This window comes from Onychostoma macrolepis, chromosome 22 (assembly GCF_012432095.1).
Source record: "Onychostoma macrolepis isolate SWU-2019 chromosome 22, ASM1243209v1, whole genome shotgun sequence".
NCBI classification, from domain to species: Eukaryota; Metazoa; Chordata; class Actinopteri; order Cypriniformes; family Cyprinidae; genus Onychostoma; species Onychostoma macrolepis.
In genome coordinates this window covers 5,880,814-5,904,285 of record NC_081176.1, presented here as the reverse complement: position 1 = coordinate 5,904,285, position 23,472 = coordinate 5,880,814, and the positions used below count along the sequence as shown (strand labels likewise).

At 34.6% G+C, this 23,472-nt stretch overlaps 1 protein-coding gene across 2 annotated transcripts in view; it reads right to left on the bottom strand.

Annotated features, from left to right (window-relative positions):
- Positions 1–1,746: 1,746 nt before the first annotated feature.
- The window catches only part of LOC131529825 (uncharacterized), a 113,920-nt gene continuing 92,194 nt past the window's right edge, over positions 1,747–23,472 (bottom strand). For both annotated transcript variants that reach the window (XM_058759749.1, XM_058759752.1), the window contains 2 exons: positions 4,369–4,491; positions 1,747–2,843 (listed from right to left, as the gene is read on the bottom strand). In XM_058759749.1, coding sequence (XP_058615732.1) covers positions 2,749–2,843; positions 4,369–4,491 — 218 coding nt within the window. In that variant the 3' untranslated portion in view covers positions 1,747–2,748. The remainder of the gene's footprint in view (positions 2,844–4,368; positions 4,492–23,472) is intronic.

The following is a 23,472-nucleotide window of genomic DNA, read 5'->3' as shown; positions in this document are numbered from 1 at the left end:
AGACGTCCACAAACGACCACATTTGGACTATAAATAGCCCTTACACGGAAGTCCCACGGACGTCAATATATGACGTGCTGTAGACGTCGAAAAAAGACGTCGCCTGGCGTTACAAAACAACCCCTTCAGTGGACCTAAATTGGACGTCCAAAAATAACATGGAAAAGACGTCACTCCGACGTCACATGGCGCAGTGGGCTGTGTCATGTTTATAGTCTATAGTCTTAATCTATATTTGTATATACAATTATATTTTCTGTTTTGTTCTTTGAAATAATAATTCAAAAATAGATCACTGTTATCAGTTTGGTTTTTTTGGAGGCACCATGCATAAAATGGGATGCAGACACTGAAAATATACTGTATGTAGTCAATTGAATTTAAAACTACTTTATTGTCTTAAATATTTCACATGCAGAATTGCCAATGCAAAAGGAAAATGTTCAAAATTATCCAAAATAAATAAATAAACAAGAACCATGACAGAGGACAGATTAAAATAAGAAAGGCAGCCGCTATTTGCACTAAGTGATAGCAGGATTTTCTGCTATTTAAACTACTTATTGCAAACAGTGGTAATTACCTGTACCTCAGTATTGTAGTACATTATAAAACAATAACGTTATGCAATAATAACGTATTGAGTGTAAATTATAATTATTAAATGGATATCACCTTATTGGGACAATAAAGCCCTCCCTCACAACTTTTTGATTATTTCCTTAATTTTTATTGAAAATAAATTATTTTTTGATGTGATTTGAAATTTGAAAAGGGAGAAAAAACTTTGCTAAAAGGCGGATTCGAACCTGGATCGATCGCGTCAAAATGTGAAAATCACACGTTTTACCATCTGCGCCAGTAGAGCTGACGACATTTTGTAATGTTGACTAGCCTAATAAGAAATATATAAGGCGCCGTTAAAGGGTAATATTACAATATACACAGTGAAGTAAAGTGCAACAGAATGTTAATAAATTGTAAATAAAATACTACACAGATATTACAGAATAAACTCTGTAATTCCGTATCATTTTACCTGAGATGAGACATGGTTAAAATCATGGATATGTGCTGTATTACATTTTATTGTTTTATTTTTTTTCCACCTTAGGGTTCTTAATACTTTTACATTTTATTAGAGTATTCTGTTAAGTATGCGCATGCGTTTTTATGATGTGTTACGTCACGCAGGACACAAAAACACCTACCGTCACCACGTAATGCAAATTACACACGCAATGCGCATGCGTGTCATAGACATACCATACGTCACTTTGCGCATGCGCGGTAAACATATACCTGACGTAGATACCTGACGTCACCGCGCTACAGTCTGCAGCGAGGGGTGTCTCCATTTAGCACGTTAGAAAGTAATGAAATGTATGTTCCCAGCAGGAGGAGCAAGAGGACGAGAGAGCCTTGAACAGAGAGGATGAATCTGCTGCAGCGCCACCTGGAGGAGGAGCAGGAAACAGCGCTTTCCCAGCAACTTCCTTAAAAACTGATGATTTAAATGTTTATAATTCACATTCACGCATTACTAACCAACAGAACATTAATTAATACAGTATTAATGGTCAGTCCTCTAGGCGCAGTTCTTTAAAAGTTTAATATTGATCAGAATGACCCAAATAATCCCCCCATTTTACAATTCAGCATCAGGTCATTCATCTCACTTTTGTGCCCGTTTTTAAAGCATCATTGAATTGAATCTGATCCAGATACAAACACTGGACGCTTACAGTTGTTACACAATTTATTTAATTTTTCTGTAATTGACCACATGTGTGTTTTATACTGTATTGGTGTTTAAAATGAAATAAAATTTATATTTTGGGTTTCCTTTAGACTGATATTTATATCCAAATTTGATCAGAACAAAATATTTGATATGTTCATAAAACTCATGTAAACATAGTACATAAACACGTTTTTCCTTTGAATTGAAGCGATCTTTTCATCATCAATAACTGAAATAATCAAATACAGAGTTTTAACTCAATATAGATCAGTGAAAATTCTCATATACTGAATTAAACACACAACAGAATTAGTCACACTTGGCATTTCCTTAATACTACGGTTAACTGAAAATACTGATGTGTTTCCTGTAATAACAGAGGGTTATAAATAAACAAAAGCTGAAGGAATGAAGTGTTTAGACAGTAAGATCATCTGTAAGTCCTGTATGAACACAGAGTATCAGAGCAATGCAGTCTTCAGAAAAACACAGTTCAGATATCACACTCACATCTTATCAGGAGACTGACAGATGTAAAAGAAAAAAATATATATATATAATGCCGTCTCTAGGTACTATATTTAAAATACAAAATATTTAAGCATGAACACTTCAATAAAGTACAAATATGTGTGATGTAACAGCACAAGAGCATCAAATAAAAACAACAACAACAACAAAAGAATTAAGGCATATATACATTAATTAGCTTGAGATAATTTCCGCTAATTTTTTTCAGGTGTAACATCAATCAAGCCATCTCACAGTGTAACATCCTTCATTACTGTAAATCAGTCAAACTGGCTCTTAGTACAAAATATAATAATATCATCAGTGCAATATCAGCATCAGCGTGAACAGCAAACTGTTACATCAGCTTCATCATCATGAAAGCATGTTTCTCTGTTTATGTCAAAGCAAATAAAAGTCTTAGTTTTTATATTACAAAAGCACAAATGGCTCGACTTCAGTCACTCTTCATGTGTGTATTGTTACTGTGTTGATTATAAATGATCAAACTGAATACTTTCATTGATGATCATCGGATGACCAGCAGGATCATCTGTCTCCTGTTTCTTAAGGTTTTGTCCATTCTCTTCTAAATTGAGGGAAGAGAAAACAAACAAACAAACAAAAAACAAGTAAGAACAAAAGAGAAAAACAAACAGTCTGAACTCGTCTCATAACACTGATGCAGCAGTGTAATAATATTGTTTAATAAATGAATTAATGAAGCCACAGTAACAAATATGAAACGCTGCGGGTTATGAACACAGAGGAAGAGCTCCAGCTGGATTATTTTGTTGAAGAATGAAGCTTTTGGTTAATTGCTAAATTTACCCTCTTATTTGACCAATACTTTAATAATAACTGTTGTACAAAGAACTATGACACTTAAAAATAAAATAATGGGTCAATTATTAATAGTGTTTAAAACAGTGAAGAACAATATACGTTACTAAATATATAAGACTAAATATTAAAATATAATAACTTATATGAAATATCTGCTGTTAAAATTAGTCATTGTCTTTCTTTTAAATTGCAGTATCTTATTTTCCGCAGCAACATCTGTTCTCAAATAGGTTCGTATCTGAATGAAGGCCAGTGTGTCTCAGAAAATAGTATTTTTATGGCTTCTCTTAGTCAGAAAAATCAGAAAGTCAGTCAAAAATAAATATATAAATTCATTAAGGGTCAGCTCTGTCTTTATATTTGTATTAATGATGTTAATGTTGTTGACGACTGAATGAATCCAAATCATACACATCTTACAGTGTTTGTTCTTCCTAATAGATCCAGTGTTTTCCTAAAAGCAAACAGATTTTAATTTATTGTAAATCTTTCATGTTCATAGGCAGACAAGATCCCACTTAGACATGAAGAGCCAGATAACTGACATAAGCAGCCAATCACAGTTTTATTTAGTTTTTGTGTCAGAAATTACTCTGTTCAAAAGTAATGAAATAATGAATATCGACTAAATATAGACTTCATCACATAAATCAGAAGATATAGCTCTGCTTGTTGATCGAGTTGCTACTCTGTGTCTCAAACAAAACTCTGATTTGATGTCACGATATTTGTATCAACCCGGTACCTTACAAACAGACTGTGCTCTTACTTCAGAAGCTGAATAAAGCAGTCAATCAGATCAGAGTGTTTCTCCAGTAATATTAGTCTGTGCTGATGCTGCCGTGTATGCATCTATGCAATCTTACTAGACTCAGCAGTTCAATTATTAAACGACAAACCTTTTTCTTGTACCTTTCTTAAATTGAACAGTGTGCAGATAGGTTTATGATGTATGATCCTGCAGATGTTTCATGCTGTATTCATAATTATACAATCATTTTACTATTTATCTTTGTGTTATAAACCTCTAAGTTTCTTTTTATGTTAGTTTGGAGATGTGTGATCAGTGCTGACTTTTGTATTTCCGTATTAATGGTGTTTCTTTTGTTTAATATTGAACATCTTTAAAGGTATATCACACTCCTACAAACACAAACATGCAGAAAAAGCTGTTGAGTAGATCTGTATCTGCCCTTCGTCTGTAATTAGCTTAACAGTAAACAGACTTTTAGTTTTTCACAATTACATCAATTGTGTGTGATATTTACCCCTTCGTCTTTCTAGTTCAGAGATCTTGCTGCGATAGTGCTTCACAAGACCAGCTACAACTGCTGCAGCCACCAGAACAACAACACCACCAACAATCCCTGCTACAGCACCTCGAGACAGACCTGGATCTGAAACAGATAAAGAGAGACAGTCATTAGTGTGAATGTGTGTCTGATCTATAACAAACACTAGAAACATCAGCACTACATTACCTGAGTCAAGATCTAAACCTGTAATGATTACCAAAATCTGTTACATCTTTCTTACATCCAGCTACATGTTTGTTACTTTGATCAAGTGTTTTCTGTGGAGTATAAAGTTATTCTTCCTGCAGGGGGCGCTTCACGGCTCAGAAAGGCTAATTATAATGAACCACATCAAATATGAAAATAATTTTATTTTACTGGATATATTTGTACACTAAAAAAGAAAATATTTAACTCTATTAATTCAATTAGGTTTGGCACTTGACAAACAAAAATCTGCTCCAGCACACAAGTAAATCAAATAATTTTCCTGTTTAACATAAAAATTGTAGAAACTTAAGTGTTCATTTAAGCATTTGAACTTTTGATTAGAGTGGTCAGTCAAAATAGGCTAATTATATCATAAATAATAGGCCACTATATAGATATACAATAGAATTACACAGAATGTAATCAAATCTGATATCATTAAGATAACATCCCTCCAAATATTCGAACATAAGGGGGAACCACCAAATCTTCTCACCACGAATATCAATATGGAATTTCTTTATCACTTTTCCAGTAATTCTGTTCTCCACTTTATAATTTCCAGACTGGTCTTCTCTGATGTTACTGAAGGTGAGATCTCCAGTCTGAGTATTCAGATGAATATTGCTCCATCTCGCTTCACCCTCTCATCCATTAACTTACTTAAACCCATCAAGGTCCCAAAGTTTATTAGTTCACATTTACGGCATGCTTTTACTATTTATAAGTAACTTTTATACGTTCTACTTTTATAAGCTTCTTCAATTTTGACAAACATCAAGTCATCCGAAAGTTTAATACTCAAGAATTGGGATTTATGATCATAATGCCATTGCGATATCATCCTTTTTATTCATACCAAGAATTCGCAACAAAACACACAACATTGAAAGAGCGAACTTTTGCCCAGTGACGAATAAATTCAATAATGCAGTGCTGATTTTGTGTTAATCCAGAACACAAAATCAGATGTTTTAGAGTGATGATTTAAGAGCAGGCCCGGATTAACACAGTGTAGTGCCCTAGGGTGACCACATTTGAAGTGCCCCCGTTTTTTAATAATAAAAAAAAAAATTCCATAAGAACAGGTAGAATAAGAAGAATAAGTTACTAATCAAAAGAAATCATTTAACAAAATTAGTTTCCACTACAAAGGTGGCACAGAAGAACACAAAAGTGGCATGTAGGTAAATTTACAGACATTTAGAGAGGCTCAGAGGTGGCATGGATGTTTTAAATTCATAACAATGTTGTGAGATTAATGTTTTAAATATAACATTTTGAATATAGAACTATTGTTTGATTGAAATTATTTAAATAACTGAAAGGACACTTTAAACATAAAAATAAAACTGCCAACAGGTGGCGGTAAATCACTGATTCGTTTGAACAGCTGATTCATTCAGGAACGAAGCAAGTGACTCACTTTATGAGTGGGTAATTGAATCACTGACTCACTAGACTCATTTAAAACGCAGGTTCATTCATAAATGAAACACCGCTATGTTTGAATGGAGATCTTGGCGGCTCGGCTGTGACTGTTTGAAACTATGTTCCTTGACTAAATAGAGCAAAATCAGGCAATATTGTTAAAAGTCATACAATGTACATCACTTTATATAACTTATTGTTTATTGAGCTGTTGTATTAATTTAATATCACATTTACAAACACCTTTAATAATCTTTAAAAGCTGTTACTCACTTCAGCAATCTCACAAAACTCCATTATAATCAATGAAGCTCTCTACACTGCACAACGAATCTCTTATTTACACCATCTACACTTTGTTTGTTATAACGAGAGCATTTGTGGCGTGCATAACTCAGCAATGAACAAAAGTATTTTGAGCAGTGAGTGGATTCTGATTAACATTGCATTCAAGGAATCAACATATGTCTGCGATACATTACTCAACGCTGCACAAACACGCAAGTAGAAATCTTTGAAGCTCCTCTCAGCGCAAACACAAATAGCCTATGCTGATCCAACCCATTCTCACACCCAACTCGTCACATATTGAAGCTTGGTCAGGACCACTTGGCGTCGCTTTTGACGCTCAAGGTACCCCTTAGCGTCATTTTTCGACTTGCAGGGTCCTCCGTTGCTTTAAATAGGAAACCCTTAGCGTCAATATGCCGACGCCATACTGGGAATTTTATCGTCATAATTAAATTATATATTGTGTAATAACATTGCCATTATTGCATATATGTTGGGGTGTGATTTTTCAATGTAAACAGCCACAACAGTTTTATTTATATTACATTATTTACACATTATGAGCACATAACCCAACCCCTGCCCCTAAATTTGTCAATAAAACACAAGATATAACAGGCAGATACAACTACTGTCATAATTTATTCAAAAAATATTAATATTCCAAGTCTTCCGAGGCAAAACATTTGATTTGTGAGAGGAGTAGACGCGTTAAGCTCATCCCGTATGCAGTCTGTGCGAATTCAAAAATGCCGCCAGAAGAAGCCTTGGTTGTGAAATGCTATTGGCTCTTGTGTGTCTCGTGACTGATTGCGTTTTGCTGTTCTGACAGGCTATTGGCTCTTCTGTGTCTCGTGACCAATTGCGTCATGCTACGGGACTTGAGTATCTTTTGAATGAGATGTGAGCGTTAACGGAGCGGGATCATTTTCAGCGATTAAAACCTTATGTTTTGCTCTCTTCTTCTCATAAAGACTTCGTATGGCTTCAGAAGACCTGGAATGCAGCACGACTTGTTTGTAATGCTTTTATACTGCTTGTTTATGGGCAGTTTTGCAATAAACACCGGTGACTTAACTTACATTTGCCTGTTAACTGTTACGTGTTTTATGTTGTTCTGAAGTGGGTAGGTTTAGGGTAGGGGTGGGTAAGGTGCTCCAATAAAAGTATAAATGTATATAAAATTATTTATATTTTTTACAAATGCATGCAAACCATTAAACTAAGACAAACAACTGAAAACAACGGCGGAGAACGTATTGTCATTTTCCATAAGCGTCTTGACCTGACGCATAAAGCAAGCAATTGAAAGCAATGGAGTTCCTATTTTGTCATATAATGACGCCTAGGGGCACTTTTGGCGTCTTCATAGTGACGCGAAAGGCGTTTGACCATGCTTCAGTTTTTGACGCCTTGGGAGTGAGAATGGGTTGGCTGATCGGGTTAGTCGCACAGGTGCTCCTAAATATGTTTTGATAGTCGCACACAGTAGCTACTTTTCAGTCGCCCTGTATAGCCCTGGCAATGTGTCATGATATTTTCTCTTCTTTTTTTTTTTAAATTTACGTTTCGCACAACCGCCAAGTCGATGCTGCCTATCCATTTGTGAATAAATATGCTCGACTCTGACTGGGGGGAGGGGGCAAATACACTGGGACCTGACCCAATCGCAATTCTTTATATGCGTGCATATATTTGATATTCTCTCTGTATATTGTATCATTAACTGTTCATTTTCTATGCATCTGTATCTCTTCCAGCAAAATAATATATACAAAACATGAAAAAATATTTTAAAGGTCTTGTCATTATCGTAATCACTTGGTGCCCCCCTATTGGCTGGTGCCCCAGGGCACTCGCCCAATCCCGTCTATGGATAATCCGGCCCTGTTTAAGAGTAATACCAATTCATTGATTCATTTACATAACATATCTTAAGAGATCATCATAGTTCTTGCCAATTCTCAAATAAATTACACACTGCAAGGTGTTTAAGTGGTAAAACATCTATCTATCTATCTATCTATCTATCTTGCTTCAGTCTTACAAACATTATAACCCCGCCCCCAGCGTTCTTTGTGCAGCTCTGATTGGACAGTCATTCAAAACATTCTAACAGTGCCACACCGAGTTGTGAAGTCTAACTATGCACAGACTATATTATTCACTACACACAATCAGGAACTAGTTTTAAATGAAAAAAAAATGTGGCCAACAAAGAACTACAGAGATCATAGTTTGTATTTCACAATCAGCCTCATGCAGGCATTCCAGCATAGAAGTTTGTATTTAGAAACCTTATTCATAGCCTTGCCAAAGATGCATTAATTAAGTTAAATCCTACATCGCTGTTTTACCTTTTTTTTTTTGTAAAGGGCGTTTGTCCTTCTTTGCATGTTCACTTTGTAAACGCTGGGTCAGTACTTCTGCAGCGATGTAGGACGATTTAGGATGATTTTGAAGTTGGAGGAGAAAATGAGATGGGAGTTTTTCGACGTACCCTAACTGTCTTGAACCGCAAAACACAGTTCAGTTTAGAGCCCTTTGAAGCTGCATTGAAACTGAATTTTGGAAGTTCAAACTTCGGGGGCACCGTAGAAGTCCACTATATGCAGAGAAATGCTGAAATGTTTTCCTCAAAAAACTATTTCTTTACGACTGAAGAAAGAAAGACATGAACATCTTGGGTGACAAGGGTACAATATCTGTACATTTTTGTTCTGAAAGTGAAATACTCCTTTAAAATACAAATGTTATGTTTAAATATTCAAATGAAGTGTAGAGTTGTGAACACTTGTGTTCATTTAACTTTGTTCTTTGAGTTCTGACCTAAATAAGACTGCTTTTATATTGACAGATTTGATCTACTCACCGCTGACAGTAACAGTGATTCTCCTGTTTATGGTGCGTCTGCTGCTGCTGATCTTCAGTTGATATTCTCCAGAGTGTGTGGTTCTGGTGTTCATGATGATCAGAGATCCAGTCTGACGGTCCAGCTTCAGTCTGCCACTGAATCTCTCATCAGGAACATCAGATGTGTAGAATCGTCGGTCTGCTTTATGGATTTCAGCTATGACATTGTCTCCAAACATCCAGTGTATCAGATCATCGTTCTGTATTTCAGTTACAGTCTGTAGAGTAACAGATTCTCCCTCCGTCCCTGATACAGACTTCATTTGACCTGTCACAACAAACACATGAAGAACAGTGAGGAGCAGCGACTCAGACATGAATTAAATACATACAGAAATATTTTAAACACTTCTCACTTAACAAATCTCACCGAGTCTATTAAAGCTCATTTAACTCTCAGTTGTTTAAATTAAAGTATAAATTCTACAGCAACACTTTACTGGTCATAAAAGCACATTTCAAGTCTAACAAGACATTTCCATCAAAGGAATGACAAAGAGAAGAAGAGAAATGTGTTCATCAGATCAACGATCAAATGCAGGTTAACATTTGAGCTCATTATAAAACTGAACACAAGCAGACAGAGAAATGAAGCATCATTACCGGCTTCACTAATTATTAACCAGGGGTGCGTTTCCCAAAAACAACTAAAAGCAACTATGGTATATCAATTCAATTTAAATAATAAAACAGTATTCCATTCCTGAAAATTAATACAACAATTAATTGCACTGTACTGCTAGTACATAAAAAACAAACAAACAAAACATGTGTGTGCTCGTTAGTCAGTGATCATTGACGAGCGCTGCGACTCTTTGATTTGTGAAATGTATTGTACAGAAGCCCCGCCTCAGACTCTGGCTGTGTACATAAAATATGGAACAAAAAAAAAAAAAGATAATTCGAGAAACATCTCAGTATTTTTTATTCACGCAATGAAAGTCACTAGTGACCAAAACAGCTTAGTTACTAACAGTATGACACAATTTATTTATTTTTGGTGAACTATCCCTATAATGTTTTTTTTTTTTGAAATGATACTCCAAAGAAGAAACTAAAACTACTTATTCAGGTTTTCAGTAAACAGTTCACTTTATGAATGGGCCTTTGACTTATTGGTTCACACTATTCACGCGGATTCATTCAGAAAATAAACATCGCTGTGTTGCTCGGAGATGTACAACAGTTCTGCTGTGGTAAGGTGACCAGATTTCTGAAATGAAAACCGACATTTCCTAGTTCAGTGGTCAGAATATCACTAAAAGCTCACTTGTGATTATCCTCGAATTAAAAAACGGGCACAATATGGTTTTTGTATGTTTTTTATTATTATTGTTGTTGTTGTTGTGGGTGCCATATATTAATATCATAACTGACAGGCCTAATTACAGTGATATTTGAGGATCAAACGTACCCTATTTTTTTTTTAATACAATTCACCAAAAAAAAAAAAATCACACTATAAAAAAATAGTAGGCTAAATAGTAACTATTGCAAATAGCAAACAAATCAAAACAGTTCTAGGCCTATAACAAAATTATGGCTTTACAAAAACACATTAAAATAAAACAATAAATATGAGAACATATAATAGCCTAAATAAAACTGTATTTAACAATTATGTTATTTTTTTTTTTTTGAAATGATACTCCAAAGAAGAAACTAAAACTACTCATTCAGGTTTTCAGTAAACGGTTGACTTTATGAATGGGCCTTTGACTTATTGGTTCACACTATTCACGGATTCATTCAGAAAATAAACATCGCTGTGTTGCTCGGAGATGTACAACAGTTCTGCTGTGGCAAGGTGACCAGATTTCTGAAATGAAAACCGACATTTCCTAGTTCAGTGGTCAGAATATCACTAAAAGCTCACTTGTGATTATCCTCGAATTAAAAACGGGCACAATATGGTTTTGTATGTTTTTTATTATTATTGTTGTTGTTGTTGTTGTTGTTGTTGTTGTTGTGGGTGCCATATATTAATATCATTACTGACAGGCCTAATTACAGTGATATTTGAGGATCAAACTTACCCTATTTTTTTTTTAATACAATTCACCAAAAAAAAAAAAATCACGCTATAAAAAATAGTAGGCTAAATAGTAACTATTGTAAATAGCAAAGAAATCAAAACAGTTCTAGGCCTATAACAAAATTATGGCTTTACAAAAACACATTAAAATAAAACAATAAATATGAGAACATATAATAGCCTAAATAAAACTGTATTTAACAATTATGTTATTTTCTAACTGTATTTAACAATTATGTTATTTTCTAACTGTATTTAACAATTATGTTATTTTCTAACTGTATTTAACAATTATGTTATTTTCTAACTGTATTTAACAATTATGTTATTTTCTAACTGTATTTAACATTTTTACAACTGTGAGTACAATAATTAGGCCTACAACTTCTCAAATTCTATGTTTATGCTTTAAAGGGATCTTTTTTAAAATATTTTAAATCACATTATTTTTTCATAACTAATTAACGCATTAATCTGACAGCCCTAATTTTTATATTTAGACCACTTTAACTATTGATTACCAGCATGTGAAAAGACTTTTAACCAATATGACAAAAATCTATCTCTTGTGGAAGAGTGCTGCACAGGTATAAATGTGGTCAGCAGATAGAGTATATTAATGGTAGTATACAGCATATGAGTCAGAGTACAGAGATGTAAGCAGAGGAAACAGAGATGGCAGTGAGGACAGGTTGCTGTATATCAGTCAATGTCAAAAGTCAAAAGTGAGAAGTGTAGATGACAAAATAACAGATTGGAATAAGAGGTTTGAACATTTGGGTGAAACTTTAGAGATTATTTTCCTCACAATTGTGAGAACTGACCATCGAAAATAGGAATGGTGATATAAAGCATTGTCACCAGAAACCTCCAGTCACATAAACTGTGTCATTGTGCCCAGACAAAGTGTGACTATATATGTACATGATTTACAGCTATAACAATTATGTTTAGTTGTAAATAATGTTATACTGTTTTTCACTTAAAAATCATCAGTTGTCATTTTGGAGTCTTCAAATGCTCCAAGTTAATATTTACATTCTTTAAGAAGAAAAGCTTATAGGAACCTTATTTTTAGTAGCTGCTGCTTTAAATTTTAATTTGAACTTGTTCAGACATTTGAATTTAACCTGACTGATTTTTGAGTTGCTCTGGCATAGTTTCATATATTTATTTCTAAATAGATTTTATTCATATAAAAAAATCATTACTTTCCAAAATATTTTAAGTACTTCTCACTTTAGTCTATATTGACACACTTGATTTTATACTTGAAAAACAAGCTCACAACTCTCATCTTTCAAAAGAGACCTTAATTATGTCTTTAGTCCAAATACTTCATGAACTGCGACTGTTTTAGTTTGTGTAGGCCATCTTTTGTTTTCAGTTCAACTTGTGGGGCGACTGTTAACAGGTTAAGTCAGCAATGAGTTTGTCTTGATCTCCAAACTTCCACAGTATCTGATCATCTCTGTATTTCAGTAAGACCAGTGCGTAGAGTGACTGAATCTCCCTCCAGCACTGACACTGACTCCACATCAGCTGTGTCAACAACAAACACACGAGAACAAACAGAAACAGTTTTGAGAGATTCATCTTATAATGCTGTCTGGAGAATAAAATTAATCTGAATTAAAGTGAACATGATTTCTACTGAGGGGGACTGATTTCATTACATAAGATCATTACAACAAATAATTTAAACTGTTTCAAATCAGTTGGAAATCAGTTGGAAGGTCTCAAAGCATTTCTAGATCATGGACTCTGTTTGGTTGTATAGGGTTAAGATTCATGGATTTTTTTTTTGCATTCTATCATTAAATTTTTTTTATTTTTATTAATGTTACATAATATAGTTTTACATGCATAGAGATAGATTTTTTATTTTGGTCATAAATTTCAGTTAATAAATCTCACTGAGTCTTGTCTAATAAAGCTGATTTAACTCTGTTAATGTTTATCATTTATACAGCAGTCGTTCGCTGTCAGAAAGACACATCAGATCTAATAAGATATTTCCTTTTAAGTAAAAACAAAGAAAATAAATGTGTTCATAAGATCATACGATAGTGCAAGTGAACATGAGCATATTTACTGGTGTTTGGAAATGTATTAATTGAACAGAATGATTCAAATCTCCATTTTTCATTTAATTCAGTTTTACCAAATGATGTATGAAATTATGTATGGAGATAAAGACTCAGTTAAGAACACCACTTCTATATAATGCTTTGAGAAAAAAATTAATAGTACCACAAACATATTGCTTTTTTAGCCTTATTTCTGTGCAAATAAGCTTTCATCTAAACCAGTGGTTCTCAAAGTGTGGTACGAGTAGCACTAGTGGTACTCAGGCTCCCTCTAGTGGTACGCAGAGGAATCACTAAATTAAATATAAATTAATGTTAAAACACAATACATTTCAATTTAATCATTATTTGAGTAAAGCTGTTTTTTAACATTTAAGTACAGTACAGTTTTTATTTAACTTTTAGGTACAACACATTTTAATTTAATCATTATTTAAGATTTTTATTTACCTGTTTGTAAGCACAGTGCAGTGTTAATGTTCAAACGGTGTATTTACAATATTAAAGAGGCTGACGACAATAAATATTCTTTTTAGCAATAAAACTGCCTCGTTTTTGAACTGTGCCGAGCTGTAGCTGAATAGTTAGGCCTACTATGCTACTGTATTTTAATGTTGGTCATTATGGTGGCACTTGGAGAGCCAAATATTTTCTGAGGTGGTACTTGGTATAAAAAGTTTGAGAACCACTGGTCTAAACAATTCACACAAAACTAATCTAAATATATTTAATATTATATTGATGGACTCACCGCTGACAGTCACTGTGAATGACTGTGTATGGTGTACGATGTATCTGCTGCTGGTACTGTTGCTGATCTCAGCTTCATAAAGTCCAGAGTCTGTGGCTATGATGTTTGTGATGGTCAGAGATCCAGTCTGATTGTCCAGCTTCAGTCTGTCTCTGAATCTCTCATCAGGACTATAAGATGTTAAAAATCTATTGATGTCAGCTACAGGAGATTTCTGCTGTCCAAACCTCCACTGTATCACATCATCTCTCTGTATCTCAGTAAGATCAGGGCGTAGAGTGACTGAATCTCCCTCCAGCACTGTAACCTCCACTGACACGGTCTTCACTCCATCAGCAGACACAACTGCAGAACAAACACAAACAGATTCTGTCAGTTATCACTTTTATAATAGTCACTAAACAGATTTAACACAGATCACTGAGTCTTGTCTAATGGTTTTCTTCAATATTTTCAATATTCTTTTCTGCAACCATCTCAACTAATCAAATACAGATATGAGTGGATTTTACACATAATTTCACAAACACACAAACTACCATTCAAAGATTGAGTCACTCATTTTTTTTTGTCAATGAAAGAAATCTATGCTTGTGTTGTTCAAGGTAATATTTAACTAAAAGTAATCTAATTAATTAAAAATTTAACCAGTGCTGACAAAGCTTCAGCCCTCAGCAGTCATTACTCTATTCTAACTAGAAAACACATTGTTGCATTTGAGAAATCATCAATAGGATTGAGGAGATCTGGGAAGAGTTTAACTGTAAGATCTGTGAATAATGCCCTTCAGGCCAGAAAAAAGGAGTGAAACCTCAGCTGAATATCTTAAAAAGCTAACTGCAAGAACACATAAGATTTGCAGAGCGGCCACTGCTGCACACAGAGGATTCTTCAATGAAAAAGAATTCTTCTTTAAAGAACAACTAATATTATAAAGGTTTTCACTGTCATATTTATTGAATTTAAGGTGTCTATAATGAATAATAAACATTTTTGTTTAAAAAAAACCCCCACACATTTCTTGGTGATTCCAAATGTTATTATATGTAGACAGCCATCTTGTGCTGATTTGAGAAAAATCTGATAAATATACACTTGTACACTTGGGAACACATAACTTTTTTTAAAAAAAGAAATTCATATTTTTATTCAGAAAAGATACATTAAATTCATAAAAAATCCAGTAAATCTAATGTTTCTTGAGCAGCAAATCAGCATATTAGAATGATTTCTGAAGGATCATGTGACACTGAAGACTGGCGTAATGATGCTGAAAATTTTTACTATATATATATATATATATATATATTCACATAGAAAAAGGTTATTTTAAATTGTAATAATATTTCAGAATATTACTGTTTTAATGTATTTTTAATTAATTAAATGAAGCCTTGATGAGCAGAAGAGACGTCTTTAAAAACAGTGGTTTTCAATCCTGGTCCTGGGGATCCACTGCTCTGCACATTTTGAATGTCTCACTTATCTGAGACACTCTTATCTGTCTCGTTTGGTTTGATTGAATCAAACTCAAGTTCGTTTCCCCCTTAGTGCAGATCTTTTGGGAAGGTGTGAATACAGCAATCACACTCGGTGCGGACCAAACAACCGTACCGAGACCCAGCTGAAGAGGTGGTCTCAGTCCGCTTCCAAACAAACTCTGTTGAAAGGATGAACCAATAAATGGATGACTTTAGCACATGTGTGGTTTTGTTTACAATTTCTGGTTCACTTGCAAAAAGGTCAGCGTGAAAGCAAACCACACCGAGAAAAAAATAAAATAAAAAAATCAACACTGTATTTGGTCCGGACCAAACAAAGAGAACTAGTGGGCTTTCCTGGTGTGAATACACCCTCAGCTGAGTTCATGGAGCTCTCTCCTAATGAGCTGATGATCTGAATCATGTGTGTTAAATAACATACTAAATGTGCAGAGCGCGGGTCAACAGGACTAGAATTGAAAACCACTGCTTTAAAAACATTAAAAATCCTACTGTCCTCAAACGTTAATACAGTACTGTAGATTATTGGCATTAAATGCATAATCTGTTATGCTTGTTTGCACCTGGGATGTCGCACAATGTGGACTCCTAGCCTCTTTGTCTGAGCTGCTGTGTCTAATTAAGCAACTTTACCTTGTAGGTAACACTTTACAATAAGGTTCCATCAGTTAATGTATTAACTAATATGAACAAATAATGAACAATACATTTATTATAGTATTTATTAATCTTTCTTCATGTTAGTTAATGAAAATGCAGTCATTCATTGTTAGTTCATGTTAATTCACAGTGCATTAACTAGTATTAAGCACAACTTTTGATTTTAATAATGCCGCCTTTGGAAATCTGTTTTCTACTTGGAAATCTCCATTTATTTTTGATTAGATCCAACTTTGTCACTGTGCAGAGTGCAGTACAGAGTCAATGAAATATAGACATTATTAATTATTGATAAAATTCAATATTGTATGACCTCTAGACTTACAGTCATGGCCAAAAATATCAGCACCCTTGCAATTCTGTCAGAAAATGCAACCTTTCTCTCAGAAAATTGTTGCAGTTGCAAATGTTTTGGTACTCATGTGTTTATTTTATTTTATTTTTTGCACTGGAACAACACAAAAAAAACAAAAAAAAAAACAGAAGAACAGTCAAATCTGATACAATTCCACACAGAACCCAAAAAAGGCACAGGACAAAATTATTGACACCCTTAACTTAATATTTGGTTGCACCCCCTTTGGAAAAAATAACTGAAATCAATCGCTTCCTGTAACCATGAATGAGTTTCTTACACCTCTCTACTGGAATTTTGGACCACTCTTCTTTTGCAAACTGCTCCAGATCATTCAGATTTGAAGGATGCCTTCTCCCAGCTGCTGTTTTGAGATCTCTCCACAGATGTTCTATGGGATTCAGATCTGGACTCATTGCTGGCCATTTCAGAACTGTCCAGCGCTTTGTTTATAACCATTTCTGGTTACATCCCTCTTCATTCAGATGGCGACGGATAGTGTGAGCTGACACTGTTGTACCCTGTGTCTGCAGATCAGCTTGAATTTGTTTGGAAGTTAATCAGGGTTCTTTATCCACCATTCGAACAATCCTTTGTTGTAATTTTTCACTAACTTTGCTCTTCCGTCCAGGTCCAGGGAGGTTAGCTACAGGGCCATGGGCTGTAAACCTCTTGATGATATTTTGCGCACAGTGGACATAGGAACATTAAGATCTCTGGAGATGGACTTGTAGCCTTGAGATTGTCCATGTTTTTCCACAGTTTTTTCTCTCAAATCCACAGACAACTCTTTACACTTATTTCTTTTCTCCATGCTCAGTGTGACACACAACACAAAGGTTGAGTCAACTCTTCTCCATTTTAACTGGCTGCAAGTGTGATTACTATTTTTTCTTACAATTTTGACAAGGTGCCAATAATTTTGTCCAGTCCATTTTTGAGTTCTGTGTGAAATTTTATCAAGTTTGACTTTTCTTCTCAGTTTTTTTTTTTTTGTGTGTGTTGATGCAGTGCAAACAAAAACAATAAGCACGTGAATACCAAAACATTTGCAATTGGAACAATTTTCTGAGAGAAGTGTTGCATTTTCTGACAGAATTGCAAGGGTGCCAACAAAAAAACAAATGGTCTCAAATGGTCGCTGTTTTAAAGGAAAATATTTAAAGACTGATAAATCGTTTACCAACAAAAGAAAATTATTTAACTTTCATTTTACCACAGAATTTAAATAAATCTGAATTCTGTTGGGTTTTCCAATAATAATAAAACCCTTGCATTAAACAATAAATAGTTTGTCAGTTCCCTTGACAAACACATAATCAGATAACTACATTTATATTTTATTTATATGTGTCATTTTAAACTGAAATAATTAGTAAATACTTGCTGACAAACTATAAATGAGAGTTTGCCAGTACAGATTTTGCATCTGTAACAATACAAATTTCTGAGAATTTAAATTGTTCATACACTCTCAGAAAAAAGGTACAAAAGCTGTCACTGAAGCAGTGCCTTTTTGAAAGGTATGAGTATGTACCATGAAGGTACTAATATGTACACTTCAGCTACTTACATGCATCTTATAGGGGTAAATAAGGGATGCAAACAGGTAAGGGGTAAAAAAAAAAAAAAAAAGGTGAGAACATTGTGTGGATAGAGAAAACCTGCCATAAGTAGGGGGTCTGGGGGATTCTTGGCACAGAAACTTTTTGAAAGATATTTGCTGGAGCTGGATTGGGACAAAAAAAATCAACCCTAGCATTTTTGGTCCAAGCGGCCCACCACTACAATCAGAATCGGGCCAGTTAGACACCACCCGTATATACACATTGTCATTCAAAATACACACATATTAACTGCATCTTTATGTGTGTGTATATTTACTGTGTATACCTGTTTAAGTGGACCTGTGTACTCACTCGCTCTTGAATTACTCTCAATAGTCAGTCAAAGCTATGACTGTTTGAGGAGACCAGTATAGGCATGCGCCGATCATTATTTTATAGCAAATTCCGATTGCCAATTTTTTTTACAAGCAAATGGACTGATTCTGATGCCGACTGCTGATTTTTTCTTTAAGCAAGAGATAAGAAAGGTTGACAGTCTACATAAACAAGATGTTTATTTGCTCTATTACAGGCCTTAAAAAATATCTCCAGCTATTTAAAACCAGAGGCAACCACTGCTTTTAAATCACATTCCAAAAGAGATGCTACATACATGGTGCATGACCATTTATTTTCTATTTCAATTAAATTGCATAATTTCAAGATTTAAGCCAAGCAGAATAGTCTGACTTTAGCTTTGTGAAATTGTGCTAAATATTCAAATTCACTCTCTGACAGCCACAATATAGTGTTTCCTTTGTCACCGCTGTAAAAATCAGAGCTGCGCTTATGAACACTACTTTAATATGCATTAAACAGAGGTCAAATGAAAAGAAAATGCCATCGGAAATTTTCTGAAAACAGTCTAAAATCTGTTTACATTCAGCCCCCGCCCCATCCCCATGATGGTACAAATGTGTTCTGAGAGTGCAGAGTAATAAATAACACTATTATATAAAAAAGACATACCATTGACAGTGAATGTCATCCTGGGGACCCTCTGGGGCTGCTGATCTCTGGTTTATATTGTCCAGAGTCTGTGGTTCTGATGTTGCTGATCTTGAGGTCTCCAGTCTGTTTGTCCAGCTGCAGTCTGTCTTTGAATGGCCCATCAGGTTTAACCCATAATGAGATCTCACTGGAGTCAATGCTGATTGTAGCTATTTTACTATCACTAAACTTCCACTCAATCTCATCATCTGTCTGTACGTCAGTAAAACCAGACTTTAGAGTGACTGAATCTCCCTCCATAACTGACACCATATTACTTGTTTCTTTTCCATCAACAAACACACCTGCAGAACAAACAGAAACAGTCATAAATGAAACTTATAAAACACTCAGAAATCATAATCAGTGGAAATCTCTTGTGACTTGTAGCAGACTATACGGGGAGAAAGGTGGTGACGATACTTGGGGGCAGATTTCAAGGAAGGCCAACGGCAACTACCTGCACCAGGGCCCTGGATACCTAGCTATATGGCCCTGGGCAGACTATATTAAAATTAATTAATATTATAATATACAAAATAAATAAATAAAATAAAATTACAAAATAGCCTAAAGCATTCGAAAAGGGCTCCAAATGCATAAGAGGGTAAAATATAAAATATATAAAATATGTGGTTGCAACAACTGTGATCTATGCAATGTCGCAGTGTTGGAAACACCGACTGTATGGACACTGCCTGCGTCTACTATATTAGGCTTGTTTGAGATGCGCCTCACCTCGCCTGAAATGTAGGCGAGAGTAGGCGTCTGCAGTGAGGGGAGGAGTGAAATAAGCGCAGTCAAGACGGACAGTTCTGGCCTCTCGAAGTAGAACGAGATCAAACGAGATCAAAGGCAGATATCGCGTTATTCTCACTCATATGCTGTGCTGCTGATAAACATGATATCATTTCAGTTCTGTTGCTTTTATATGTAAATAAATATGATGAACAAGTCACGCAAATTGCTTGCTATTTAATTCCATACGAAAGGCGTATTTATCATTCATTTTTATTTTAATTCAAACATGTATTTTAGATCACATATCTCACACAGAGATCGCACTATAGTGTTTGGGATATTCATGCACAATTTAAATGCATAATAGTATGAAATCAGATTAAAAAAATAAAACATTTTAGAAGAGAAAGCAGCATCACAGTTGTCTGAACCAATGAGCATTAAGCTGTGTCGTCAGTCAGTCGTTTCCCATCATGCTCAGTGTTGCCAACTTAGCAATTTTGTTGCTAAATTTGGCAACTTTTCAGACTACCCTTAGCAATTTTTTTACATTTATTTGGCAACTTTTAGCAACTTTTGATAAGTCACTCAGACAATAAAAAGACACACATTTTCCATCCAAATTACACAAAATGAAAACCAAAGATGCCGAGCAGTACACACATCATGTGAATTGAATTAGCTGCTATTTGCATTTCTTCAATATTATAATAATAATAATAACTGAAAAATTGTTCATTTATGATACACTTTGTTAGTAGCTTGTACTTGCGATTGTTGATCAGTTAGTACGCTGTAAGAAAAATGGAAAAGATAGGCTACTAGTAATTTTCCAGGACATTATCCATTGTAACTCTGTAACCCGAAAACACAATGCGTAATTTAAAATGCAGGTAAAAAAACAATACGGAAAATTCTTCCATATTAACATAGTAGATTGTGCCCTATTTTTACAGACTTTTCTTGGAGTGTAGCATACTAACTACTAATACACTGCTTAAAGCATAATTGTTGAGAATGTGTTATATTACTAGTTTACTAGCTATAAAAAAAAAAAAAAACTTAAATTGTAATCATTCAAAAATGTGTGTTCAATAATTCAATGTTTTTTAAAATACAGTTATTTATATTTTAATATTATATTATGCATATTGTTTTACAAACAAATCTAAATTAACATATATAAAATATATATTTTTGCTGAGATTTGATGTGACAATTTTGTGCCGTGATTATGCAATGACGTCATCGCGCAATGACATCACAACGTCATTTAGCAGCTTCTAGCAACAAATTGACCTTCCTTTAGCAACTTTCTCTGAAAATTAGTTGGCAACACTGATCATGATTTTGATCAGCGCAGTCGGTGGAGAGCAACTGCGCGCGACTGCTCAATCCGACACAGCCGCCTCGCCGTCGCGAGAGTTTTTTGGCACACATCAGCATGACATCAGAGCAAGGCGGAAGTAACTCGGACACTTTTCTAACCGGAATGCATCTCGCGGTGATCACCGGTGATCGGTTCTGCGCAGGTTTTTGCCCATCTCAAACAAGCCTATTAACTAGTAGAGGTGACCGCGATTTCAACCGGGGGCCTTTAAACAGTCACCGCTGCGTCATAATCCGGTGTTACGGTTTAACTGGTTTCCGTTTTATCTGGTGACTAGTGATGGGTCGTTCTTGAACGATTCGTTCATTTTGAACGAATCTTTAATGTGACTCGGGAAGAACGAGTCGTCTCAGGGAGTGATTCGTTCAGTCGCGCATGCGCAACATCCTATAGGTTCTGCACTGAATTAGTTCACCTGTTTCGAGTCTTCGGGTTTGAGTCGTTCGTTCATCACGTGACAGCCCCATAAGCGTAACCAATGCAGTCAGAGCCGGAAAGAGAATTGATTAGTTCACCTACCGAGTCATCGGGTTTGAGTCGTTCGTTCTTTTGTCACGTGACGTGACAGTTTTGGGCAGAGAAATTAGTTAATTTACAACCTTCCTTACAAACGGGTGCATAGTCATTATTATTATTATTATTATTAGCCTATTATTATTATTATTTACTTGTACAGTTATGTGATGCATTTCTGGTCTCAAATTACTGCTTTTAATTTCTGTCACGATGGTTCTTATCCATAATACTGAATGTAGTAATAAAGATAATAAAGAGTTGGTTATGCTTTAATTTAATTACATTTTATTTATTTTTTTGGAGTCTATCTTCATAAAATACAATACCTTGTTGTATTTATGTCTTTTGAGTTAACCCTTTAGATTAGACTATAGTGTTACTTACTATACTTTTGTAACATATGACACTTTAGACATTAACACTGTGTACACTCCCTTGAATTGGTTTTTTTATTGTTTATTTTTGTGCCAGAAAAAGCTTTAGCAAAGAGGATAACTATTCCAAAAAGAATTAAAACAATTTAAATAAAAAATACAAGAAAATTTAAATATACTAAAGCCACAGAGCTAGATCATAACCTTAATATTTTAAACTAACATTAATCATTCATATTCAAAATGTTATTTGCTTTCACTTTATGTCATTGTGTCCTTTTTGACCAATCTTCTTATACAAATATTAGACCAATATGCCAAGTCTGCCTAGGAAAAACAATTATACCAGCAAAGTCAAAATTGGAGTAAAAATGAACAAACTATAAGTGCTTTGTAATTTTAGGCTTGGATTTTTTTTTTATTATATAGTTATATTATATGTTTATTGATAGACAAAGACAGTGAAAGGACAAATAAATCAATATTTTATTTATAACAGGGTTTTATTTATTTATAAAATAACACAGATCCTCAAGAAACAGTAACAAAAACAGTGACAGAAATGAACAGACCATTTTTATTTCCAGGAAAATGCTTATTACACATATTTTGATAATTTTATGATAATTCTTAAATATGATCCAACATACAAAACATACAGTTTTACTTTATAGTATTTTACTGATCCGGCAAGTGGTCACGTGACAAAAGAACGAACGCCTCAAACCCGAAACAGATGAACTAATCAATTCTCTTTCCGGCTCTGACTGCATTGGTTTAGCTTATGGGGCTGTCACGTGATGAACGAACGACTCAAACCCGAAGGCTTGTCAGATAGAGGTGAGGTGAGCTAATCAAGACCCAGGTAAACAATTAATTAATCTTTTCTGTTTCTTATAGCATTATAGTTTGTATTGTTTGTAGTGTGATCAACGTTTGCTTAAGTAGTAGATGTGTTAGGGAAGTAGCACGTAACATTTTAATTATATTTTGCTAAAATGAACGAAATGACTCGAAAAAAGATTCGTTCATTTTGCTGAACGAGACTCAAAGGTCCGAGTCAGTAAAATGATCCGAACTTCCCATCACTACTGGTGACCAACTTCCTGGTTCAGGTCTCCGCTCCAGATGTGATGGGACGACCACAGCAGATTCGCCGATTCTGCAAGCTCAAACTGACGTGATATTAAACTGTCTAATAAACGCACACTTGCTCATTAC